The sequence below is a fragment of the Hyperolius riggenbachi genome, chromosome 9, assembly GCF_040937935.1.
Source record: "Hyperolius riggenbachi isolate aHypRig1 chromosome 9, aHypRig1.pri, whole genome shotgun sequence".
In the NCBI taxonomy this organism is placed as follows: domain Eukaryota; kingdom Metazoa; phylum Chordata; class Amphibia; order Anura; family Hyperoliidae; genus Hyperolius; species Hyperolius riggenbachi.
The window spans coordinates 175,569,891-175,593,990 of record NC_090654.1 but is presented as its reverse complement, the minus strand read 5'-3'; the positions used below and the strand labels follow the sequence as shown (position 1 = coordinate 175,593,990).

The following is a 24,100-nucleotide window of genomic DNA, read 5'->3' as shown; positions in this document are numbered from 1 at the left end:
TGTTGTTGCTCCCAATATTCTCTTAGACAACCTCTGAGGCCGTCACAGAGCAGCTGTATTTGTACTGACATTATATTACTCACAGGTGCACTCTATTTAGTCATTAGCACTCATCAGGCAATGTCTATAGGTAACTGACTGCACACCCCACTTTGCAGTTATTTGTAAAAAATGTTTGGAATCATGTATGATTTTCGTTCCACTTCTCACGTGTACATCACTTTGTATTAGTCTTTCACGTGGAATTCCAATAAAATTGATTCGTGTTTGTGGCAGTAATATGATAAAATGTGGAAAACTTCAGGGGGCCGAATACTTTTGCAAACCGCTACACACACACACACACACACACACACACACACACACACACACACACACACACACACACACACACACACACACACACACACACACACACACACACACACACACACACACACACACACACACACACACACGCGCACACGCACACACTACAAACAATATGATACAGGCAGACGTTTCGATTGTCCCCAACCTTCCTCAAGGCCAATTAGACAAATGCAGTACATTCAAATTTATACATGCCCACACAGGAAGTGACATAACAAGTGTCCACTCATCAGGGTTAACAAGGAAGTATACAAGAAACCAGGAAGTAAAGCAAATCAATGTAAATATTAAACAATAAGTGTTCATTTCACACTTATCTTATCAGTATCAGTCCGTAATTCAATTTTCTGTATCTTTGTCCAGTCCATGTCGTCCAGTCCATATGAGTCACGTTAAAAAATGACATTATAGGTATAAATGCAGGTTGAAGTCCCTATTCAACCCATGTGGGTGTAGGGACCCAAGTTTGTGGGTCCACATGACTTCCCTCTTTTTAAGAAGCAGAACCCGATCACCCCCTCCCCCCCTCCTCGGTTTGGGTATATGGTCTATAACCATAAACTTGAGATCCACATCTCTGTGGCCCATGGATCTACAATGTCTCGCCACTGGAAAAATACCTGAATACAAGACTGACCAGATCATGCAGCACAGTATGAGTACAAGGTAATGCTTAGTGAGTCACTGGATGGGAGCATGGAGATTAGGCAAGTTAGGTTCACTCAGATGCATAGCATGGGTTCACAGTAATGGAGGTGCATGATGATGTAGGACACAAAAGGAGGAGGACCCTGCCCAAAGGCTTACAATCTATTCATCAATTCTATGCATCAATTCTATGCACAGCATAGATAAATAAGTCAGATGCCGACATTTAATTCCACAGCACAAAACACTGTTGTGGTCCACAGCACTATAAACAGTGAAGGATGTGGTTTATAGGATGGAACATGCAAATCAATTTGTAGGCTGTTTCCAACAGATGACCCAGTTTCTCTCAATGTGCGGCTTCCTGGAGGATTTGTAGAAATACTGTCTACCTGTCGGTCTAACAGGGAATTTCTGGGCAAAATCAAAACTAACCTGTGAGGAAATCATTTTCTTTGTCCACAGTGGAGGATGGGACATTGCAGCCTCATTCAATACAAGTGAATGGGTCCACCCATCTCCACCACCTCAAAATATGTCTGCATGCAATTTTTGTATGGTGCTGCAATGCACCACATGTGGTGCATACTGGCATTTGTATTGTCAAAACTGTGCTGGAGTTATGATTATTTACAGCATACATTTTTGCGGTTTTCTTGTTTTAGGTGTATAGCTCCTTTAAAATACTGCAGTGACTTCAGGCCATACTTCACAATTCATGATTCAGAATTCAAGGAATACACCACCCGAACACAAGCACCGTGAGTGTACTTTGTCTCCTTCCAACCCCATATGTAATATATTGTGCCTATATCATCGGCTTCTTGATGCATTTAGATTGTTGTAGAAGGGCAGATATTAAGAAACTCTCAGATAAGAATGGTGTAATTCACATCATTCACAATACAAGTAGTAAACTGGGGTAGTAGAACTATGTTATGCATTATGCATTGCTGAAATAAAATGCTTTGCTTTTTAACTCAACTTTTTTGTGTTGCTGTTAATCAAGGAATGCAGTGGGGATGTCTCGGCACCTTGCAGAAAATAAATATAGGAGACAAAAACGGGAGCCCAATAGTGTAGTATGTCTGTATACAATAGAAAATGGAATTGAAAAAAAATACTACTCACAAAGGGGGGTTGCAAAGGGCAACTGACTGTAAGAAGCAGGTGGAGACCATGAACCTGACTCCATTCGGGGTTGTCCCAGCCGGGACCTGGATGTGGTCGCTCTCCTTGGAAAAACAGGGACAGGGATCCACTGTGGTGGACCCACAGATGGTCTGTCACCACCCCTCAAACACTGAGTGTGTGGGGGTAAACTAAGCACAATTGGGGTAAAGGGGCGCCCTGGTTGAAATAAGAGTCTAAAAACAGCTTTTAAAGGGAAGGTTCAGGGACTGTATAAAAAAAAAATATAAAAATCCACTTACCTGGGACTTCCTCCAGCCCGTGGCAGGCAGGAGGTGCCCTCGGCGCCGCTCCGCAGGCTCCCGGTGGTCTCCGGTGGCGAGCCCGACCTGGCCAGGCCGGCTGCCAGGTCGGGCTTCTTCTGCGCTCCAAAGTGCGTGTCACTCGTGCATGCTGACGTCATCGGACGTTCTCCAGGCTGTACTGCGCAGGCTCAGTAGTTCTGAGCCCGCGCAGTACAGCCCGGAGGACGTCCGATGACGTCAGGGCACACGAGTGACACTCTTTGGAGCGCAGAAGAAGCCTGACCTGGCAGCTGGCCTGGCCAGGTCGGGCTCACCACCGGAGACCACCGGGAGCCTGCGGAGCAGTGCCGAGTGCACCTCCTGCCTGCCACGGGCTGGAGGAAGCCCCAGGTAAGTGGATTTGGATTTTTATTTTTTTTATACAGTCCCTGAACCTTCCCTTTAAAAGCGAAAAGATAATATGAGGTGGCTTACCTCAATAACGAAATCTTTGTAACAAGATTTTTATTTAGCACAGGCAACGCGTTTCGCAGGTCTGAGCCTGCTTCATCAGGCCAATAAAAGTGCCAAATGACTGGATAGATACAGCATAGGGAGGCTCCCTATGCTGTATCTATCTAGTCATTTGACACTTTTATTGGCCTGATGAAACGGGCTCAGACCTGCGAAACGCGTTGCCTGTGCTAAATAAAAATCTTTTGTTGCAAAGATTTCGTTATTGAGGTTAGCCACCTCATATTATCTTTTCGCTTTTAAGCTGTTTTTAGACGCTTTTATTTCAACCAGGGCGCCTCTTTACCCCAATTGCTGTTAATCAAGGGGTTTTAGTTTAAAGTGGATCGGAGATAAACTTTTACTCATTGCATAATTGTGTTCCTTTCATATAGTTAATAGGGCATTCCTCAAGCCAAATACTTTTTTTATTTTGTTTTAATACTCTAATTCCCTATAAACTAAACAAGCCTGGCCCAGTTCCTTTTGTGCCTTGGCACTGTTTCAAGGGCTTATGGGAGCTCAGTCTGGGCAGGAGGAGGAGGTTACTAGCCATTGATTTCAGAGGCAGAGGGGAGGAGGAGAGGGGACTGAATTTACACACAGGCAAGATCATAGCATCTCCAGCCTTCAGCCTGTGACAATGTGACAAACAGAACATGGCTGCCCTCATTGTATCACAGGAATAAATACTCCTAAACTCTTAAAGCTGTTTGCAGCTAGATATGCTGTGTAAACGATCTAAACTTTAGATAAGATATATAGACAAGTTACTTGTTCAGCCCAATCTACACGATACGATTCTTTGTACGATTCTATTTACGATCCAATTAAATCCGACCCGTCCGGGATTCGATTCAATTCGATTTGCCATTGCAAAACAATGGCGAATTGAATCGAATCGAATCCTGATCGGACATGTTGGATTTAATCAGATTGTAAATAGAATCGTAATCGAATCGCACAAAGAATCGTATCGTGTAGATGGGGCTTTATAGTTTGTTTTTCATCTTGGATGCGCTTTAAGCCTGCTATTGGCCAATACACTTTTCAATTATCACAAGGGCTTTTTGTCTCTTGGCTAAGGTCCTTAGCTTAGTTTAAATACAGGGAGAGGAGTATCTGTGGCTATTGATATCGGTACATGGAATAAAGAGCTTGATGGCTTTAGTGTTTGGTGCCTCTGCTGATTTGCCTTAACCCTTTGAAGCCACTAGACTTTAATGCCCAACTAATTACAAGGACATTGAACCGAATATTTATCAAGCTCTTTATCCAGTGCATTGATTGCAAGGAGAATAATATCTACACCAGACCCACTTTCACTATATTTAATTCTGTCATAAGGTAAAGTCCCCCCCCCCAAAAAAAGAGTACAAATTGTCAAAGCTGTCAGCAGGCTGCAAATAATCAGGTAATTTTATACCATTTTCTTTATATTATTGACTAATCGGATCTCATTCTCTTTAGGCCATCTGTCATTTTTGGTGTTACCAATCCATTTTTTGCAAAAACGCTGCAGCACTGGCCCCATATAATCCGCATTGGAGATGTGAAACTGGCAGGTGAGTTGTTTTTTTTTTTATAAACACAGCAGAGACTCAGCAGTAATCAGACTTCGCTAGTCCTGGTGATTTGTATTCTTGGAATGATTAGTTGTTTATTCTAATAGCATTTCTCAATATTCAAGTTGTAGTTGGCCTGTAAACATTCCGTGGCCACTTCTGGAATCAAAACTAAAGAAAAAGTGAAATATAGAAATCATACAGAAAACTGAGTTAAAATAGGCTAAAATCACATTCACAAAGCACAAACAAAGCATGACTCCCTTGTCTGGCTTAGGGTACGTTTCCATTGGTGCGGTGCGATTCCAATGGGGAAAACGCATGTGCGATTTTGCATGCGGATGCGTTTTTCCATGCATTTTTCTATGCGATTTCGCATGCGTTTTGTGGCCAAGCGTTTTTAACCATGTCAATGTTGGTGTACTTTTTACATTTTTTACACAAAAACACATAGAAAAACGCATGCGTTTTTCCAATTTAATTACATTGTATGCGATGGTGTACGAATTCTGATGGCTCTGCCGTGCAGATTTTTTCTGCACAGAAAAACGCTAAGAAATCCTGACAAGTGGAAACAGTCCCATCCACTTGTATTGTCTATGCGAATCTGCATGCAGAAAACACATGCAGGTTCGCTCTAGTGGAAACGGGCCCTAAGGTTCCTGGTGATCAGCATGATGGCAAGTGTTAAAGAGGCACCGCAATGATATATAGTAGAATGTAGTTAATTATTTGGGATGCCTACTTTTACACTATTTATCCTGGTTGCAGCATCAGAAATATGTTTTATATTTATATATTGCTGTATATTTTTATAAAACCCCGCCCTCCCAGTGATGTTTAGCTTATGCTTTTTAGTTACGCAGAATTCCCCTCCCAGAGCATTCTAGTAGACCAGGGCCCTTATTCAATTCACTATTTTTCTTACATTTTCACCCAGATGATATTTTTTAACACCTTATCATTTCAAGCAATACAGTACTCAGAATAATTTTTCCAATACTTTTTCACCTACTTTTTGGTACTTTTTTACTTGAAGAGGGTTGAAAAGTTATTTTAAAGTCAAGATTAAAAGTTATCTGTTAGGAGAAAACTTATGAGAAAAGGTGAATTGCACATGACCCCAAGGGCCATATGCAATTCACTTTTTCTCCTGAGTTTTCTCCTAGGAGATAATTTTTCATCTTCAATTTATAACAACTTTTTAGCAATTTGCAATGGAAAAAGTACCAAAAAGTAGATGAAAAGGTGCTATCAAAATTATTTTGAGTGTTTGTTTGCTTGCTGGTGGCTTAAAAGGCATTTTGACAAGTTTGAATATATCACCTAGGAGAAAACCCAGGTGGAAAAGTGAATTGCATATGGGCACAAGTGTTGTTTGTACTGACTTCGGAACACACAACAAATAAACATTCGGCAATGATTCACCTACCAGCAGTAAAGATTTTGCCACTTGTGATAAATTTAAGAATGTGAATTAATGAGGGGGAAAGATTTAACAATAAGTAAACATTGACGCTCTAATTTATAAAGTAATATTTTTAATAATCAATAAAAAAAAAAAAAAGCAATTGTATGAATTTATATTCAGTAAAGTTCAGCTAAAGTTAAAGCGTACCCAATTAGCATATGCTAACCCAAAACCATTAGGATTTTATAAGGGGCTCAAAGGGACCAAAAAGCACTATTACTGAACAAGTTATGCTAAATATCAATTTGCCTTCATTAAACAGAAGGTATTTGCAATCATTCATATTAAAAGACCAAAAAATATCTGCCGTGATGCATCACTGCTGAATATGCAAATCATTCCTTTGAGTTCCTTAGGCCCAGTGCACACCAAAACCGCTAGCAGATCCACAAAACGCTAGCGGTTTTGGGTTCAGGGTACGAGATTTGGCGCAGTGCACACCGAGCGGATTTGGATGCGATCCGCTGGCCGCATCCGCCTGTTAATCTGCTTGGCTATTGTATTTCAATGGAATGGTGCACACCGGCGGTTTAAGGTTTTTTGCAAACCGCAAACGTGCAGCAGGAGGCACGTTTGCGGTTTGCTAAAAACCTCAAACTGCTGGTGTGCACCAGCCCATTCAATTACATTAGCCAAGCGGATTTTCAGGCGGATGCGGCCGGCGGATCCGCTCGGTGTGCACTAGGCCTTAAAGCCTGACACACATCCAGAACAGCTGGAGTGCAAGTGTACCTATATGGCATTATCTTTTTATAGAAACAAATCCAACATGTATACAGTTGTATCTGAATTTTGCTCCTCACTTAGTGCTAGGCATGGACTTTTATATGGTTCTATCAGGTGGGACTTGGCAGTCGAGTGTTAGAGCGCCCAGACAGCTCATAGAGACCCAGAACCTTTAGAATATTATAATTGCCTCAAAAGGACCAAAACGTTGTGCTAAATATACATTTGCCTACTAAAAACAGGTCTTTGCAATTATTCAGTTTTATATGAGCAATAAAGACCTCCCATGATGCATTGTTGCTCAATATGTGAATCATCCCTTTGTGTCCCTGAAAGCTGGACACGCATTCAGAACTGCTGGAGGGCTGATCTACTGCCTCTAATACTAAAAGCCATAGACCCTGAAGAAGCCTGCAGATCAGATGTTTCTGACAAAAATCAGACGAGATTAGCTGCATGCTTGTTTCAAGTGTGTGATTTAGACATTACTGACTAGCATTGTGCACTGCAAGTAGCTACTCGTTATCAAAATTTAAATTAGACAGCGCTGCCTGCGGCAGAGAGGGGGGGGGGTTAACTTAACCATGCCGCTGCCTTAGCCGAGTCGCTCTACTCGCGATCCATCATGCATTGCACATCACTCCTACGCTTCCTCTGTCAAGAAGAGAGCATGGAAGTGAAGCTGAACGTGAGTGGAGCACATCGGCTAAGGCAACAGTATGGGTAAGTTAACACTCCTTCCCCACCCCCCAGTGGCAGACAATGCTGATTTAAATTTAGATCACGAGTAACACATGCTCGTAGTGCACAACACTACTACTGACCAGAAAGATCAGCATAACTGCCCAGCAACTGGTATTTTTTAAAAGGTAATTCATATGGCAGCCTCCATATGTCTCTCAATTCGGGTTCCTTTTAACATGTCATTCAAATATTTTTAACAAAGCCCAAGTTACCCTGCCTTCCTTTCAAAGCAACATTACACAAAAGCAACATAACCTCTAGCTAAATATTCATAATGTTCTGTCGATTGTGTGCTGCATTGCAGGAGATGTGCCCAAGCAGGTCAAAGTAAAGAAGCTAAAAACACTAAAGACGTTGGACTCCAAGCCTGGTAAGCATAATTAATTGTGAAATATTGTGTCCGGTATATTATCTGGAAAGCAATACATTTTTACTCTTCATATTTTTGTCTTTAGGTGTCTACAGCTCTTACAAGTCATACCTGAACAAAGATGAAGACATTATTAAGCAGCTGCAAAAGGTAATGAGCATACTACTTAGTTTAATGGGAACCTGAAGTGTGAGGGATATGGTGGCAGGCATATTTATTTTATTTTAAACATTACCAGTTCCCTGGCAAGGAACTGCTAAACTTTATGGTCAGCAGTGTCTGAATCACCCACCTTAAACATGCAGCTAATCTAGTCAGACTTTAGCCAGAGCCGCTGATCTGCTTGCTTTTTCCGGGTCTATGGTTAAAAGTATTACAGGAATAGGATCAAAGGACACCCAGGCAATTTGCAGTTTTTCCTCCATGTTGCTCTGCCTTCAGGTGTGCTTTAAATTGTAAATCATATATTTTTTGCTGCTACATTACACAATTTGACAAATATTTCCACCTTGGTTGGCTCTGTTTCAGCAGCTCTTAGCACGCTAACCAGATTCACAAAGCAAGAGTGTCTAGGCTTTTTTGCTTGGAGGGTAACATTTATTGATCATGCACACTCCTAGGAGCATATGATGTGTGAACACTACCTTGTCATAGGATGCTGCTGAGGGAACAAAGTCATGTCACAGGAAATTGATCGACTCCTGCCATGCCTCAGGATCCTGAGTGATCATACTGTGCTTTAGGAGCTTAAATGACCACTGCCATGTCCCAGGAACCTAAGTGACCCTGCCATCCCACCGCGCACCTCAGGTAGCTAAGTGGCCAATGCTGTGCCTCAAGCTGCTGAGTAAATACATTGTCTTCAGCAATTGCATATCTCAGGTTGCAGAGTGACCTTGACTTATTTGTCACTTCTGTACAACAGGAGGTTGAATGCTGTCACAGAAGTCTGACAAGACATTGGACAAACAGTCGACACCCACGTACAGAACAGCTCAGAAGGACAGGCAAGATGGCTGCCACAGAGGGAACTGCACTGTTTCAGATCATTTTTTCAATTTTTTTTAGGTAGCCCGATTACCTGCCTTAATAATAATAATTCCAGTATTTGTATAGCGCCTTTCTCCTGTCAGACTCAAAGCGCTTGCGAGGCACCCACAAGAGCGCACTCAGTTGGCAGTAGCAGTGTTAGGGAGACTTGCCCAAGAAACTCCTTACTGAATAGGTGCTGGCTTACTGAACAGGCAGAGCCGAGATTTGAATCCAGGTCTCCTGTGTCAGAGGCAGAGCCCTTAACCAGTACACTATTCAGCAACTTAAAGGGACTCTGAGCAGTGCAGAAACTATGGAAAGATGCACATCATTTTAAAGCTCTCTTTCTCCTCTTTCCAATGATATATAAACCGCCACCCTACGCCTTTTAGTTTTCGCTATTTTCGCGATTGAAATTGCCGCGGCCGCGATTTCGATCGCAAAAATAGAGAAAACTAAAAGGCGTAGGGCAACGATTTAGGTGTCGTCAGAAAGAGGAGAAAGAGAGCTTTAAAATGATATCCATCAAGCCATAGTTATATTGTATTACACAGGGCGACTTTTTGTCAAAGTCAGCAGCTGCATTCAGCAAAATGGAGCTGCTGACACTGGGGAAAGTGTCGTCCTGTGTAATACAATATAACTATGGCTTGATGGATATCATTTTAAAGCTCTCTTTCTCCTCTTTCTGATGACACCTAAATCGTTGCCCTACGCCTTTTAGTTTTCTCTATTTTCGCGATCGAAATCGCGGCCGCGGCAATTTCAATCGCGAAAATAGCGAAAACTAAAAGACGTAGGGTGGTGGTTTATATATCATTGGAAAGAGGAGAAAGAGCGCTTTAAAATGATATGCATCTTTCCATAGTTTCTGCACTGCTCGGAGTCCCTTTAAAATGTAGGTATCCAGATTAGCTTCCCTATCCCCTCCACCTTTCCAAGTAGGTAGCCAGATTAGCCCCCCCTTAAAGTATAGGTAGCTTCAACACCACCAACCCCTACTATCACCATATGCAGAGTAAGTGAGTGGAACACTGGATGGAAGATGGAAGATGCATACCTCTCCGGATTCCACCGATAATGTACTTTCCCCATTTGTTCTTCACATGCACTGGATGTGACAGAGGAGTACCTCGTGCCATCTTATGCCTGGATAGCAGAAACTGAAATGAGTATGTGAGCACTCGAGAATTACAAATTTTAAAAGATCAACACTGACTGCAGTGAAGGCACTGTCCCAAACAGTGTTTGTTATTATAAAGCCCACAATTATAATGCCCCCTTCTAATCTTTTAATAGTACTTTTTATGATACTTCAGTGTTCTCCCCAGAAATGTTTTCCAGCCAGGTGGCATGGAAAAGTAGCCGGGTGGGGCGAGATGAGGGAATGCTGGGCCGGCGCTTCTCTGCACAACTCAGAAGAGGAGGTGAGCTGATGACAGCCGGGTGCTCACCAAAACTAGCCGGGCGGAGCACCCGGGTAAACGAGCCTGGAGAGAACACTGCACTTCCTACTATATACTATATAGTGCTCCTCAATATAGCATCTCCCTAATCTTGTGTTATTATTAGTGTGCACCCTATTATTCTGACTCAATTTAGTGCTTTTTTTTTTGTTTTGTTTTGATCAGTACCCCCTATTACAGTGTGCTCTTTTATACCCCCACCCCTCCCTCTTCACCATTCGGGGTGAGCTAAAATGTTTGAAGAGGACACAGGAGCCAAAAAAGTACTTTTGAAACTTTATCAGCCCACCGCAGTCACAGAAGGTGAGATGCCAGGGAACCCCTGAATAGTCCTCAATGAATCCTGGTTGAGAAAGCCTGGATTAGATAAGCTTATTTTAGTACAAAGGGGTTAAATGATAATAAAATTGCATCATGTCATGAGGGAGAAAACCCAGTAGATTACAGTACTTTCCCCTCCACTGTAGCAAATCTTAAGTTAGCAATTCCACTTAGGCTAAAATCTTTATTCTTCCCATAGGCTTCCTTTTCTGCAGTGTGTGACCTATAGACCAAAGGTGTGCAGCCACTTTACATCCACTTTTCTCTGAACCAGATGGTTGTAAATAAAGGATGGAAAGTGGTCTCAGTATAACGGTCACATTTATTTTGATCAAAAACAGAGAAGGCATAAAAGCATGTAACCTACTTTGAGACCTGTAATAAGACCTTTAATCATATTCACCCAGAATCTACAAAAAAAAATGGAAGTTACTCTCGCAATGGAGTGTAGTGCGAAAAATATTCAATGTATAAATCCACATGCAAATTAAATTACGCAAAGAATCTGTATATACATGGATATTGTTTCCAAAAACATGAGAACCAGTATCTTTTATATAAAAAGTATCACATGCATTAAATTAATGACTCTATCGCCATCTAATGTCCAAAATTGGTTTAAAATCTCTGAGTTTAAAGTGAACCTGAGTCGGCCTCTGGGTAGAGGTATGCCTCTAGATATGCCAGAAGCTTCTCATTTCCTCCTCAACCCCACCATTGCCATGCACGGAACCTCAGAACATATCCAACACAAGCAGCTCAGTGCTACTGTGCAGGCACGGCCGTACTTGCACAGGCGCAGGACAGTCGCGCTTGTGCACAAAGGAGAGTGCGGCCGTGAAGTAAAAGATGGTCTGGCCAGTGGCAGTGGGGTCAAGGATGTAGTATAGAACAGGGCTTTTCAATCTTTTCACAAATTGTACCACTTTTATCACCTGAAAATGTACAAGTACCACCCGTGTGCCTGCGCAGTAGAGCGCACCCAATCATGCTCGGCTGTTTCCACCAGAATTGAAGCTGAGAGCTGCTACTGCGTATGTGGTTATGCTGACAAGGCGATCTTTGGGTGTCCTATCACTGGATCCCCTCTACTGTGGAGGAATGGGGAAGCCCCTTTAGCCCCCGAGGTCCTCACTGTTCTGCCCTGCAGAATAGTTCAGACCTCAGATCAGCAGTAACCCGACTGACACTATGCACCATTCACCTGGCTGTCTCTTCACCACTGATCTGAGGTCTGAAGTATGCCACAGGGCAGCACAGTGAGGAGCGAGCGTGGGGGAGCTGAACTTTGTGGAGGCAAGATCGGACCAGGACAAGTGGCAGGCAAACCTGAGGTGTGCCACCTGGCCAACAGCAAAGTACCACTGGTGGTATGCGTACCACAGGTTGAAAAGCCCTGGTATAGAAGATAAGTAACATTTCCTTCTTCTGTATTTTACACATACTGAGCTACCTCCTATGATATTGATTTCTAGTAGACGTGGTTTGTCTAACTTAAAGGATACCTGCTTACCTCACTTTATAGAAGCATGACTTACATTGCCTGCTACACAAGCAATGTAAGTGTTGCATGTATAATGCAAGTTACACAAAATGGGTAACTCTTTCTACATAAAGTGTGTAAATCTTGGCAAACTTAATTTATGCTGTCTGCAAGCGTTAAGTACCTATGTTAATCTCATTATAGGGTATATTCACAAAGGAAGGGTAACTTCCTTTGTGAATATACCCTATAATAAGATTGACATAGGTACATATAGTACTAGACCTACTAATAATATACATATAGTACTAGTTCTACTAATAATTTGTCTGAGGTTCAATGTCATTATTTGCATTGCAAGTTTAGGAACAAAACAAAAAAAGTGTTTTTATCTATACAAAGCAGTCAAACAGCAGTCCTATTCAAACAGCAGTGCTATTCAAACAGCAGTCCTATTCAACCAGGGCTTTACTGGAAAATACAGTATATACTCGGATACAAGTCGACCCCAATATTTGACCCTCAAAAGCTGGAATTTTCCAATTATTCATGTATAAGTCTATCCAGCAAAGTTAATAGCTGCACTTGGGGATCAGCATGGGTTAATGGCTGCACTGCATAAAGTATTGTAGTCCATAACCCCTCCTGGCCCCCAAGTACAGCAAATGACTCGCCCAGGACACATATGCAGTCATTTGCCCACTGCCTGTAACTCCCTCCCTCCCTCCCACCCACCCACCATCACCCAAATGCATGCTGCCTGTATTCACCCCCCCCCCCCCCCTGCACACCCACCATCACCCATGGGAGCCGTCTGCCTGTATTTCGCCCTCCCTCCCACTCGGCATCATCCAAAGGGAGCTGCCTGCTTCTATTTCCCCCCTCGCTCTGTGAAATCCTATGCTGTGTGATGAGTGCAGCAGATGCCATTACTCACCATCAGCGGGCACACCGACCTCTCTTCTCCCTTCACTCGCGCTGATCTCCATGCATTAGCGTAGCTCCGTCTTCTGACATCGGGTGGCGGTGCTACGCACGGAGATCAGCGCGAGTGAAGGGTGAAGAGAGAACGGTGCGCCCGCTGATGGAGAGTGACAGTTTCTGCTGCGCGAATCGCTCTGCATAGGATTACACAGCGCAAGGGGGGAAATACATGCAGACGGCTCCCTTTGGGTGATGGTGGGAGGGGAAATTACAGCACAATTGCTGCTGCAGCACAGCAAGGAGAAGGAGAGAGAACCCCCTCCCCCCCCCCCTCCATGTCAGCTATAGGTGGGGAAAATTAGGACTGACTCATGTATAAGGTGACCCCCGCACTTTTATACAGTGAGTCAGTCCTAAATTTCTCGACTTGTAGCCGAGTATATACGGTAAATGCCATAGTACTTGTATTTGGCTGAGGAAACATTACTGACAGCAAGACAGGGCTGTAAAGTTGAAACCGTTATTAAAGAGACACTGAAGCGAGACTAAATCTCGCTTCAGCTCTCATATATAGCAGGGGCATGTGTGCCCCTGCTAAAACGCCGCTATCCCGCGGCTGAACGAGGGTCCCTGACCCCCCAACCCACCCCCCGCAAACCTTGGTCGTCTTCTTGGTCGCAGATTAGCCCTTCCTAGAGGCAGGGCTAACGGCTGCAGCCCTGCCTCACAGCGCGTCTGATCGCCGCCTCTCCCCCGCCCCTCTCAGTGAAGGAAGACTGAGAGGGGCGGGGGAGAGGCGAAGATACGCGCTGACAGACGCGCGTGGGGCAGGGCTGCGGCGGTTAGCCCTGCCCCAATGCGGAAGCGCTCCCCCGCATTACGGAGGGGATTTGGGGGGACAGGGACCCCTGTTAAGCCGCGGGATAGCGGCGTTTTAGCAGGGGCACACATGCCCCTGCTAGCTATGAGGTCTGAAGCGAGATCTATTCTCGCTTCAGACTCTCTTTAAATAGGAACTGTTACAAAAATCTTAAAGTTTAAAACTCATACAAATAAGAAGTATTTTTCTTCCGGAGTAAAATGAGCCATAAATTACTTTTCTCCTATGTTACTGGCATTTACAGTAAGTAGTAGAAATCTGACATTACCGACAGGTTTTGGGTTAGTCCATCTCTTCATGGGGGATTCTCAGCATGGTCTTTATTTTTTATAAAGACATTCCCTGAAAAAGATTTATACAATGATGCTAGCCAGCCTCCCTGCTTGCTGCATACTTTTTGGCAGTTGAACGGAACAACTGCCATTCACTAAGTGCTTTTAAAAATAAAGAAAACCCTGAGAACCCCCTATGGGAAGATGAGCTAGTCCAAAACCTGTCGGTTCTGTCAGATTTCTACTATTTACTGTAAGTGACAGCAACATAGGAGAAAAGTAATTTATGGCTCATTTTTACTCTGGAAGAAACGTACATCTTATTTGTATATGTTTACATTTATTTTAAATTTTAAGATTTTTGCAACAGAGATCCTTTAACCACTTCATGACCAGCGGTCTCTGCCCCCTTAAGGACCAGAGACCGCTGGGACAATACCGACGGAATCCCAACAATCGCCACGCATACCCGGCGCAACCGTTGTCACCGCCGCATGCCGGGATCCTCCTGACATAGACTCTGCCGTCTCTATGACGGCAGAGTCATGTGAGCCGGTCAGGAGCTACTTTCATTGGCTCCTGATCGTGTCTATCAATGTAAGCCAATGGGAGCTGCTTACATTGATAGACACGGCCAGGAGCCAAGGAAATCTGCTCCTGACCGGCTCACATGGCTCTGCCGTTAGAGATAAGGCAGAGCCAGTGAGCTGCGGCGAGTGACACCGGGTTTGAGTGGCGCGATCGTCGGGGAGCGACGGAAACGGCGAATGCGTGCTGCGGGCGTTAATTGAAATCTATGCCCTGCCAGCCAGGAGCCCACCAAAACAGGGCGTAGATTTCAATCACTGCAGTCCTAAGGTGGTTAAAGATGTATTTTTACAGTCATAAAATGATGCCATTTGGTAACACTATCACACACTAATCCATGGCTAAACTGGAGTTGTGACTTTTAATGACATTACATTTAGAGAAAACTCCACTCGAAAAACATTGGTTAATGCTGTATGAACCATTTTATAATTTGATATAAATGTTAAATTACTTCTACGTTTTACATTGGAGCCAAGCTATGATTTTTCAAAAACTGCCTGGGAGTTTGTAACCATGACACTAGTACTGATCTCCTCCTTGGTTTACAGAGCATCCCCAGATTCCAGTTTTCCCAGTAATTTCTTCCCTTGCTTCATCACTAGATTTAAACAGATCAACTTGAAAATTGGGCAAATCTAAAGAGGATTAAAAGATGTCCCCTTTTCTCTGTTTAGACACTATGGATTTGTAGGCATTTGTAATCAGGTATTATAGCAGACTTAAAGGAAACCAGAGACGTCAAAGTAAAAACATTTGATATTTACCCAGGGCTTCCTCCAGCCCATACATGTCAAACTCCGGCCCGCGGGCCAAATCTGGCCCTCAGAGCCATTAAATTTGGCCCTCAATTGGTTTCCCTACTTTGCATTATGTTTGGCCCACTCTAGACCACCAGGGAAGCTGTATTGGAGGTGAAGCCCTAAAACACCAGGGAGGCCATATGTGGAGGTCAGGGTAAAGCACTAAACACTAGGGGAATGTATAGGGGAGCCTGGGCATCTCTAGACACCGGGGAACTGTATAGGGAGGGAGGACCTCTAGACCGCAGAGAACTTTATAAGGGAGGTAGGTGGCCAGTAGACATTGAGGTTGGCCCGTGACTAGGCCCCAGTGAACAATTTTGGCCAGCGACTAGGCCCCAGTGAACAATTTTGGCCAGCGACTAGGCCCCAGTGAACAATTTTGGCCAGCGACTAGGCCCCAGTGTACAATTTTGGCCAGCGACTAGGCCCCAGTGTACAATTTTGGCCAGCGACTAGGCCCCAGTGTACAATTTTGGTCAGCGACTAGGTCCCAGTGTACAATTTTGGCCAGCGACTAGGCCCCAGTGTACAATTTTGGCCAGCGACTAGGCCCCAGTGTACAATTTTGGTCAGCGACTAGGCCCCAGTGTACAATTTTGGTCAGCGACTAGGCCCCAGTGTACAATTTTGGCCAGCGACTAGGCCCCAGTGTACAATTTTGGCCAGCGACTAGGCCCCAGTGTACAATTTTGGTCAGCGACTAGGCCCCAGTGAACAATTTTGGCCAGCGACTAGGCCCCAGTGTACAATTTTGGTCAGCGACTAGGCCCCAGTGTACAATTTTGGCCAGCGACTAGGCCCCAGTGTACAATTTTGGCCAGCGACTAGGCCCCAGTGTACAATTTTGGTCAGCGACTAGGCCCCAGTGTACAATTTTGGCCAGCGACTAGGCCCCAGTGTACAATTTTGGCCAGCGACTAGGCCCCAGTGTACAATTTTGGCCAGCGACTAGGCCCCAGTGTACAATTTTGGCCAGCGACTAGGCCCCAGTGTACAATTTTGGCCCGCGACTAGGCCCCAGTGTACAATTTTAGCCCGCTACTAGGTCCTAGTGTACAATTTTGGCCCACTTTGTATTTGAGTTTGACTCCCCTGCTCCAAACCCCATGAGCACCAATATGTCCCACGCCGCCCCCCCCGAGTGCCTCTGTTCAGCCGCAATCACTCCCGGTAAACTGGCCGACTGGCGCGACTGAACCAGTTTACCGGGAGTGATTGCGGCTGAACGGAGGCACTCGGGAGGGCGGCATGTTTACTGGATTAGCCGCCTGCTGGTTTCAGGTGTGTGATTCAGACACTACTGATGCCAGAAAGATCAGCAGGATGCCAGGAAACTGGTATTGTTTAATTGGAAATAAATATGCCAACCTCATGATTCTCAGTTCAGGTTCCCTTTTAAAGAGGAACTCCAGTGAACATTTTAGTGTTGGCAGGTGATGTAGCTGCTGCATGGTTTTTGACAGTTGGAAACAGCTGTAACAGCTATTTTCCACAATGCAACAAGGTTCACAGACAGGAAACTGCCCAAAAAAGTATGCACTTTTCTTGTGGGAGGGGTTTCACCACAATATCGGTCATACAGCGCCCCCTGATGGTCTGTTTGTGAAAAGCAATAGATTTCTCACATAACAGGGGGTATCAGCTACTGATTGGGATAAAGTTCAATTTTTGGTCGGAGTCTCTCTTTAAAGAGACTCCGTAACAAAAATTGCATCCTGTTTTTTATCATCCTACAAGTTCCAAAAGCTATTCTAATGTGTTCTGGCTTACTGCAGCACGTTTTACTATCACCATCTCTGTAATAAATCAACTTATCTCTCTCTTGTCAGACTTGTCAGCCTGTGTCTGGAAGGCTGCCAAGTTCTTCAGTGTTGTGGTTCTGTGATGCATCTCCCCCCTCCTGGCCCCTCTCTGCACACTGCCTGTGTATTATTTAGATTAGGGCAGCTTCTCTCTTCTCTCTTATCTTTTACAAGCTGGATAAATCCTCCTCTGAGCTGGCTGGGCTTTAACATACTGAGGAATTACATACAGGCAGAGCTGTCTGCACTCTGCAGGAAGAAACAGCCTGACACTTCAGTGGAAGATAGCTGCAGGGGGAAAGAAACACACAAATGATCTCTTGAGATTCAAAAGGAAGGGTGTATACAGCCTGCTTGTGTATGAATGTATTTTCTATGTGTGGACATACTGTACATCAACCTACTTCCTGTTTTGGTGGCCATTTTGTTTGTTTATAAACAAACTTTTTAAAACTGTTTTTAACCACTTTTAATGCGTCGAGGAGCGGCGAAATTGTGACAGAGGGTAATAGGAGATGTCCCCTAACACACTGGTATGTTTACTTTTGTGCGATTTTAAAAATACAGATTCTCTTTAAAGCCTCATACACATGCACAAGTACTGTCACCCACAGGGATCAGGACTCAACACTCAGGTGACAGTTCAGGGCCAAGTGCCAAGGATTTTCATGATTTTGATCCAGCGTTTGTACCTAGTTTTAGGCATGTAACCTTTTCTATTGAATATTTTCTGCTACTACGCACATAAGAAAGCCGTAAGCAGCTATGTTTGTTTAAAATCTTTGTAATATATAGAAGGAACATGGACGGCATTGACTTTTATTAACAAAAGTGGAGTGTAACTTTCCAAGATTTGTAGGGTAAGTGAAATTGCTTTTATTAGAGAGTAAACAGACGGAAGGAGCAGTTTTGTCTTGCATAATATAGATACAAACTCCTATTCTAAAGCCTGAGAGTTGTCATTACAAGTGCTGGCTTTCCACACTGAAAGCTAATCAGGCAGAAGGCCAGTGTCAGGGCCTGTATAGGTTTAGGAACTGGGAGACTTACCCCAGACATCACAGCTCTACCAGGCGTGGTCCATGTTGTTTCAGGACAGTGAATAGTGTCTGAAGCCAAGAACATAATGTAAATCTGTACGTGATGGCTGATGTTATGAGGACACGCTGTGTGTGACAGATTGTGCAGAGAGCAGCTGAATACAATGACCTGCTGAGAAAATATCTGTTACAGAAGCTTATGTCACTATAACTATCGTTATCAGATAAATGCTACTTTTTGCACTAAAGAATAACTACAGGCAGTCCCTTACTTATAAACCGGTTCTGTTCCGGGACATTGTTTGAAAGTTATATTTGTTTGTAAGTTAAGTTCTGTGTTAAATATTGGGAAATGGGGATAAATGTACTTTTGGACAAGTCTGAAAACAACCGAAAATCATTTTATACTATGTCAAAATCCACTATTCTTTTACAGTGATTTAAATTACCTGTAGCAATTTAAACAGTACTGTAACATTTAACAACAAAATATGTAGCAAAAAAACAGCATTGTATATTTTGTCCTTGAAGACAACTTTAATCGCATCTCTGAAATGTTGCAACTGAAGCGGTTTGTAAGTAGGGGACATCTTTTTCTTTGAAAGAAAAAAAATCTTGCATGCTTCATAAAATGGTCACAGCAAATTCAGAAGCAAGGCCAGATTTGTACTTTTTCTGCCCCTAGGCCACGTATGTTGGAGCTAACCTTCCATGGGCAGCAGTGCCCCTCCCACTCCACTTGTAGACCCCTCTTCTATGTGTAACACCCTTGTACTGCAACTTCTTTCTTTCATGTACAGTTCCCTTGGGCATCAACTTCTCTTTTTCATGTGTTATTTACCATATGCAGCCTTCTCTTTCATATGTACCGTATTTTTCGGACTATAAGACGCACTTTTTCCTCCACAAAAGTGGGGGGAAAAAGTCAGTGCGTCTTATAGTGCGAATAGTAAATTTTGACCAGCACCTGTTTGTCCACCATCCTGTGTCCTCCGCCGGTTTTCTCCATTCTATGCCATGTGTGTCCTCAGCGCAGTGTCTGCCCCCTTTCTATGTCCCCGTCCTCACTGCAGCCACTTTTTACTGTGTCCGGTGTCCGTGTGCAGCGTTCTCCTTGTCCCCGTGTATTACGTCCCCATGTCCGGACTGCTGTTTCCGTACTCACGCTGCAGCCACTTTGTATTGTATCCAGTTTCCCATGCGTCCTCCTTGTCCACGTGTATTAAATCCCCATGCCCGGAATCAGGTGCGTGTAATCGCCGCAGCCACGCAACTCTAATAAGGAAGTAAGCAGAGGAGACATCTACCAATCAGGCGGGGGGCGCTGTCCCAGACCGCCAATCACTGCCGCTTATTGCACCTGCTTCCTTTTTGATAGGAAGCGATGGTCTCGCCGGCGGGACCAAGTCAAGTGCGCTGATTGGCTCCAATGGTGGAGCCTTCGTCCCACCCTCCAGACTGCGAAGGCAGAGAGAGAGAAGGGAGCACGAATGGCAGTGTGATAAGCGGTCTGGGGAAGCGGCCCCCTATCAGATTGGTAGATGTTTCCTCTGCATACTTCCTCTTCATCGGAGCGTTGCTGCGGCGATTACAGGCACATGATTCCGGGCATGGAGACGTAATACACGCGGACAAGGAGGACGCTGCACACATGGGAAACTGGATACAGTACAACATGGCTGCAGCGTGAGTACGGAAACAGCAGTCCGGACATGGGAACGTAATACGCGGGGACAAGGAGAACGCTGCACACGGGACACCGGGCACAGTAAAAAGTGTCTGCAGTGTGAGTATGGACACAGCAGTCCTGGCACAGGGGACACAGGGAAAAGGAGTGGACACTGCACACAGGCACAGGGGGCACTGGGCACCTACAAAGTGATTGGCTTCAGTTGAGTGTGCACACAGGAGTCTGGGGACATAGGAGACAGGGAAAAGGAGAGGGACGCTGCACACAGGGACAGGGGACATCAGCTACAGTATGGACACAGGAGTCAGATGTGGGGGGGATGTAGGAAGGAGGACAACGGAGGATAGGGGGACACTGAAAACAGGCACAGGGGACACCAGAGGAGACAGGAGGACAGAGCATGGCACAGGGCAACTCCAGGGGACATAGTGGAACACCAGAGGATGACATAGGGGAAAATAAGAAGCACAAAGAATGCTCAATAGGGACATAATAGTTGAGGGGAAAGATCCATAAGACACCCCTGCACTATAGAGGCACCAGGTTTAGTATATTTTTTTTCCCCCTAGTTTTTGACCTCTAAACCTAGTGCGTCTTATAGTCCGGAGCGTCTTATAGCCTGAAAAATACGGTAGTTATCCCTATTTCACATGTAGGTGCCCCTTTGGACTGCAGCTGCCCAAGACCCGAGCCTTTGTGGCCTTTCCAGAAAGCTGGCCCTGTTCAGAAGTATTGCTTAGAATACACTTTGCAAAAAAAACAAAAAACAAAAAAAAAACACTTCAGTGATCATTTGATGACAGTACATATTGATAAAAAGACATATAGAACGGAAAAGCAACATCCTAAGTAGACATGATGGAATAGTGGGGGCAGAGTTTTCAGATGTCTCTTGTGCATTACAACCATCTAACCAGCCCAAAATAGTTCATTTTTAAAGTGGATCTAAACTCAGAACTCTCTCTGCTCTAAAAAAATTAGACACAGCATGTTAATTTTTAGGGGAAAAAAATAACTTAGTTTACCGAAATCCTTAGAAAACTTAAAGTTTTTTCTGGATTAACTTTAGGGAACACGAAAAGGGTGAGGCCGGTTTCACACTGTAAACTGGCGGCAGTGATGCGGTGCGTCACTTCCGCCGCACCGCCAGAAACAGGCCTTTGAGGAATACTGCATTACTATGCGGTACTCCCCATCTGGCATTGGGCCAAGTAGGAAGTGACGCTTGTGGTCACTTCCTGCTTTGAAGTATGCAAAAGTGCACAGAAGCATATTGTAAAAATACGCTACCTTGCATGCACACCGCGGCGTCACTTTGGTAATTTTTTTTAAAAAATCCCCGCATCACCATAGACTAACATGACCTCTGGACCGCCACAGAAGACGCGCGGTAAAATAGTTCTGGATCAGCATCTGGGGTGCTGCAAAAACGTCACTTCCGTTGCGCTGTGCCTTAACTTGAACGTATGAAAGCCTCCATAGACTTTCATTGCCCAGCGGTGGGGTGCAGCAGAAATACTGCGCCACCCTGCTGTGAAAGGCCCCTTAAGCCTTCATCTTTACTGTACAGGCAGAGCTGCAGTGTTGCTGTGAGTCAAAGCTAGTGATGAGGCTAATTACACTCTGATGTAGCTAAATAAACACGCAGGGCACATTGTACTGTATTTCTACAGCATTTATATGCGGAAATAAAACTTTTAATTCCTTGCTGTGCAAGTGTTTGGGTCCGCATTAAGACTGCCCACATATCGTCGTGTAGCGTATTCCGACCTACTGGTTAAGACGGAAATACTGTACATTTATGACATATAATGCAGAAGTCTTACATGACCAATTTTTACACTGAAAGTTCCACACATAACATTTGTTTGATGATAATGACCTTTTATCACTGTGAATTATCATAGTGAAGAGCTGTGTAGGTCAACAGTGCTGAATCACTGCTTGAAATTGCTATAATGGTAGATGTACTTGATTATAGCAAGATATATTACTTGCTTTTTCAGACAAGCATACATTCTAACTTAGGCCATTCCTCTTCAACCTCTGGCCGTGTTGTGCTTCTTACTAATATAACCTAAAAACACACTGCCTCTAGGTACTGTATGCCTATATATATTACCCCATCTCTTGTCTCAATGCTAATCCTTTATATTGTAAGCTTGCAAGGGCTGGGTTCTCGCACCCTTTTGTACCAGGCTAGCACTCTATAAAACAAATGCAATCAACGCCATCAACTCATTTTTCTCCCTTCCCATAACCTGAGAAATGCCCCCCTTCCCTCCTTTCCTATTGCTCCTCTCATGCCTAATAAGTCCTTATTAGGCACGAGAGGACCAAAAAAAAAAAACTGAACCTGACGCATGCAGACATTAGCTCAGATTGAGTTGCCCAACCAGTCATAACTCGAATCAGCATGCGACAGCTCTGGATTTTTTAGTTTTACTATTAAGTCACTTAAGGGGAACCTAAACTGAGAAGGATATGGATTTTTCCTTTTAAAATAATCCCAGTTGCCCGACCCACCTTCTGATCCTGTGTTTCTAATACTTGTAGCCACAGCCACTCAACAAGCATGCAGATCAGGTGCTCTGACTGAAGTCAGACTGGATTAGCTGCACGCTTGTTTCAGGTGTGTGATTCAGCCACTACTGCAATCAAAGAGATCAGCAGGACTGGCAAGCAACTGGTATTGTTAAAAAGGAAACAGCCACCATATCCCTCTCAGTTAAGGTTCCCTCCAAGTGCTCACTTAAAGTGGACCCAAATTAAAAATACAAGATTTCAGAAATGAAATCTATTTTCTAAATTATAATAATAAATAGCAGCCTTTTTTCAGCTGCATGATGACAAATATAAAATATTTTACATTTATTGGAGAAACCCCTCCCTTCCTTTCAAATTACCAAGACAGAATCCGGCAAACGGGTGGAGTAGGAGGTGTCCGGCAAAGGAGGAATTGCTAATGGCTGCCACCTGTGTAACCCTAGTTATGCAAAGAGAAGGGTGAAAAGCATGCACTGAAATGCTCATAGGCTTGAAGGAGTGTTAATTTATCTTTGTATGTGTCAGAGTAGTGCAACTAAATATTTTGAATTAAAAAAAATGTTTGGTTTGGGTCCGCTTTAAAGTGGATCCGAGGTGAACTTTTACTCATTGCATAATTGTGTTCCTTTCCTATTGTTTATAGGGCATTCCTCAAGCCAAATACTTTTTTGTTTTTGTTTTAATACTCTAATTCCCTATAAACTAAATAAACCACGCCCACAGGTTTTCAGAGAGCCTTGACAGTAGCAAGGGCTCATGGGAGCTCAGTCTGGGTGACATGAGAACTTTAAACTCCTGACCAGAATAAGTATGGCAAATGTAGGGTCTCCATTTTTAAAGAACTTTTTAGTCCCGGTCTCCGTTTATCATCGCATCCAATCTTTCCAGGTTCATAAGATGTGAAAGTTCCTCTTTTAAGTCCCATACACTTGGCATCTTTGGATATATCCACCTATTATATATAGTCTTCCTTGCTGCTATATCTATTACATGTGCCAAGTCCGTAGGATTTTTCGATTTTGGTGTCTGTGCTGGAGTATCTTCCACAAAGTTAAATAAACAGAACAGGAAATCCTTGGATATCTGCTTCTTGCAAATCTTCAATATGTATTTCAAAACTCTATCCCAGTACCTACTTATGTCTGGACACTGCCATATGCAGTGGACCACTTCTGCATCTACCTGGCCACATTTTGGACATGCTCCTGTATAGCCTTCTGGCACATTCTTATATCTAATGTTAAATGCATACTTGGCATGATATAATATCATTCGTTTCGAGTCCCTCCATCTCTCACTGACAACCACCTGCCTCACCATGTTGTTCCCCTCTATGATTCAGGTTGCAAAAATTAGTCAAAAGGCAAGGGCTTAGCAATAGCTGAAAAATCTCTAAGTAAACTTTTGGCAAATGATTTCACCTGT

General features: G+C 43.9%; 1 protein-coding gene and 1 long non-coding RNA gene across 2 annotated transcripts in view; one reads left to right on the top strand and one right to left on the bottom strand.

Annotated features, from left to right (window-relative positions):
* The window catches only part of DENND6A (DENN domain containing 6A), a 122,292-nt gene that overhangs the window by 84,981 nt on the left and 13,211 nt on the right, over nt 1-24,100 (top strand). The window contains exons 11-14 of the mRNA XM_068253729.1: nt 1,686-1,781; nt 4,419-4,513; nt 7,759-7,824; nt 7,910-7,974. Coding sequence (XP_068109830.1) covers nt 1,686-1,781; nt 4,419-4,513; nt 7,759-7,824; nt 7,910-7,974 — 322 coding nt within the window. The remainder of the gene's footprint in view (nt 1-1,685; nt 1,782-4,418; nt 4,514-7,758; nt 7,825-7,909; nt 7,975-24,100) is intronic.
* LOC137532807 (uncharacterized) lies at nt 4,339-17,052 on the bottom strand. Its single transcript, XR_011024007.1, has 3 exons — nt 16,965-17,052; nt 9,917-10,005; nt 4,339-4,684 (listed from the first exon to the last, which is right to left on the bottom strand). It is a non-coding gene; the product is annotated as an uncharacterized lncRNA (long non-coding RNA).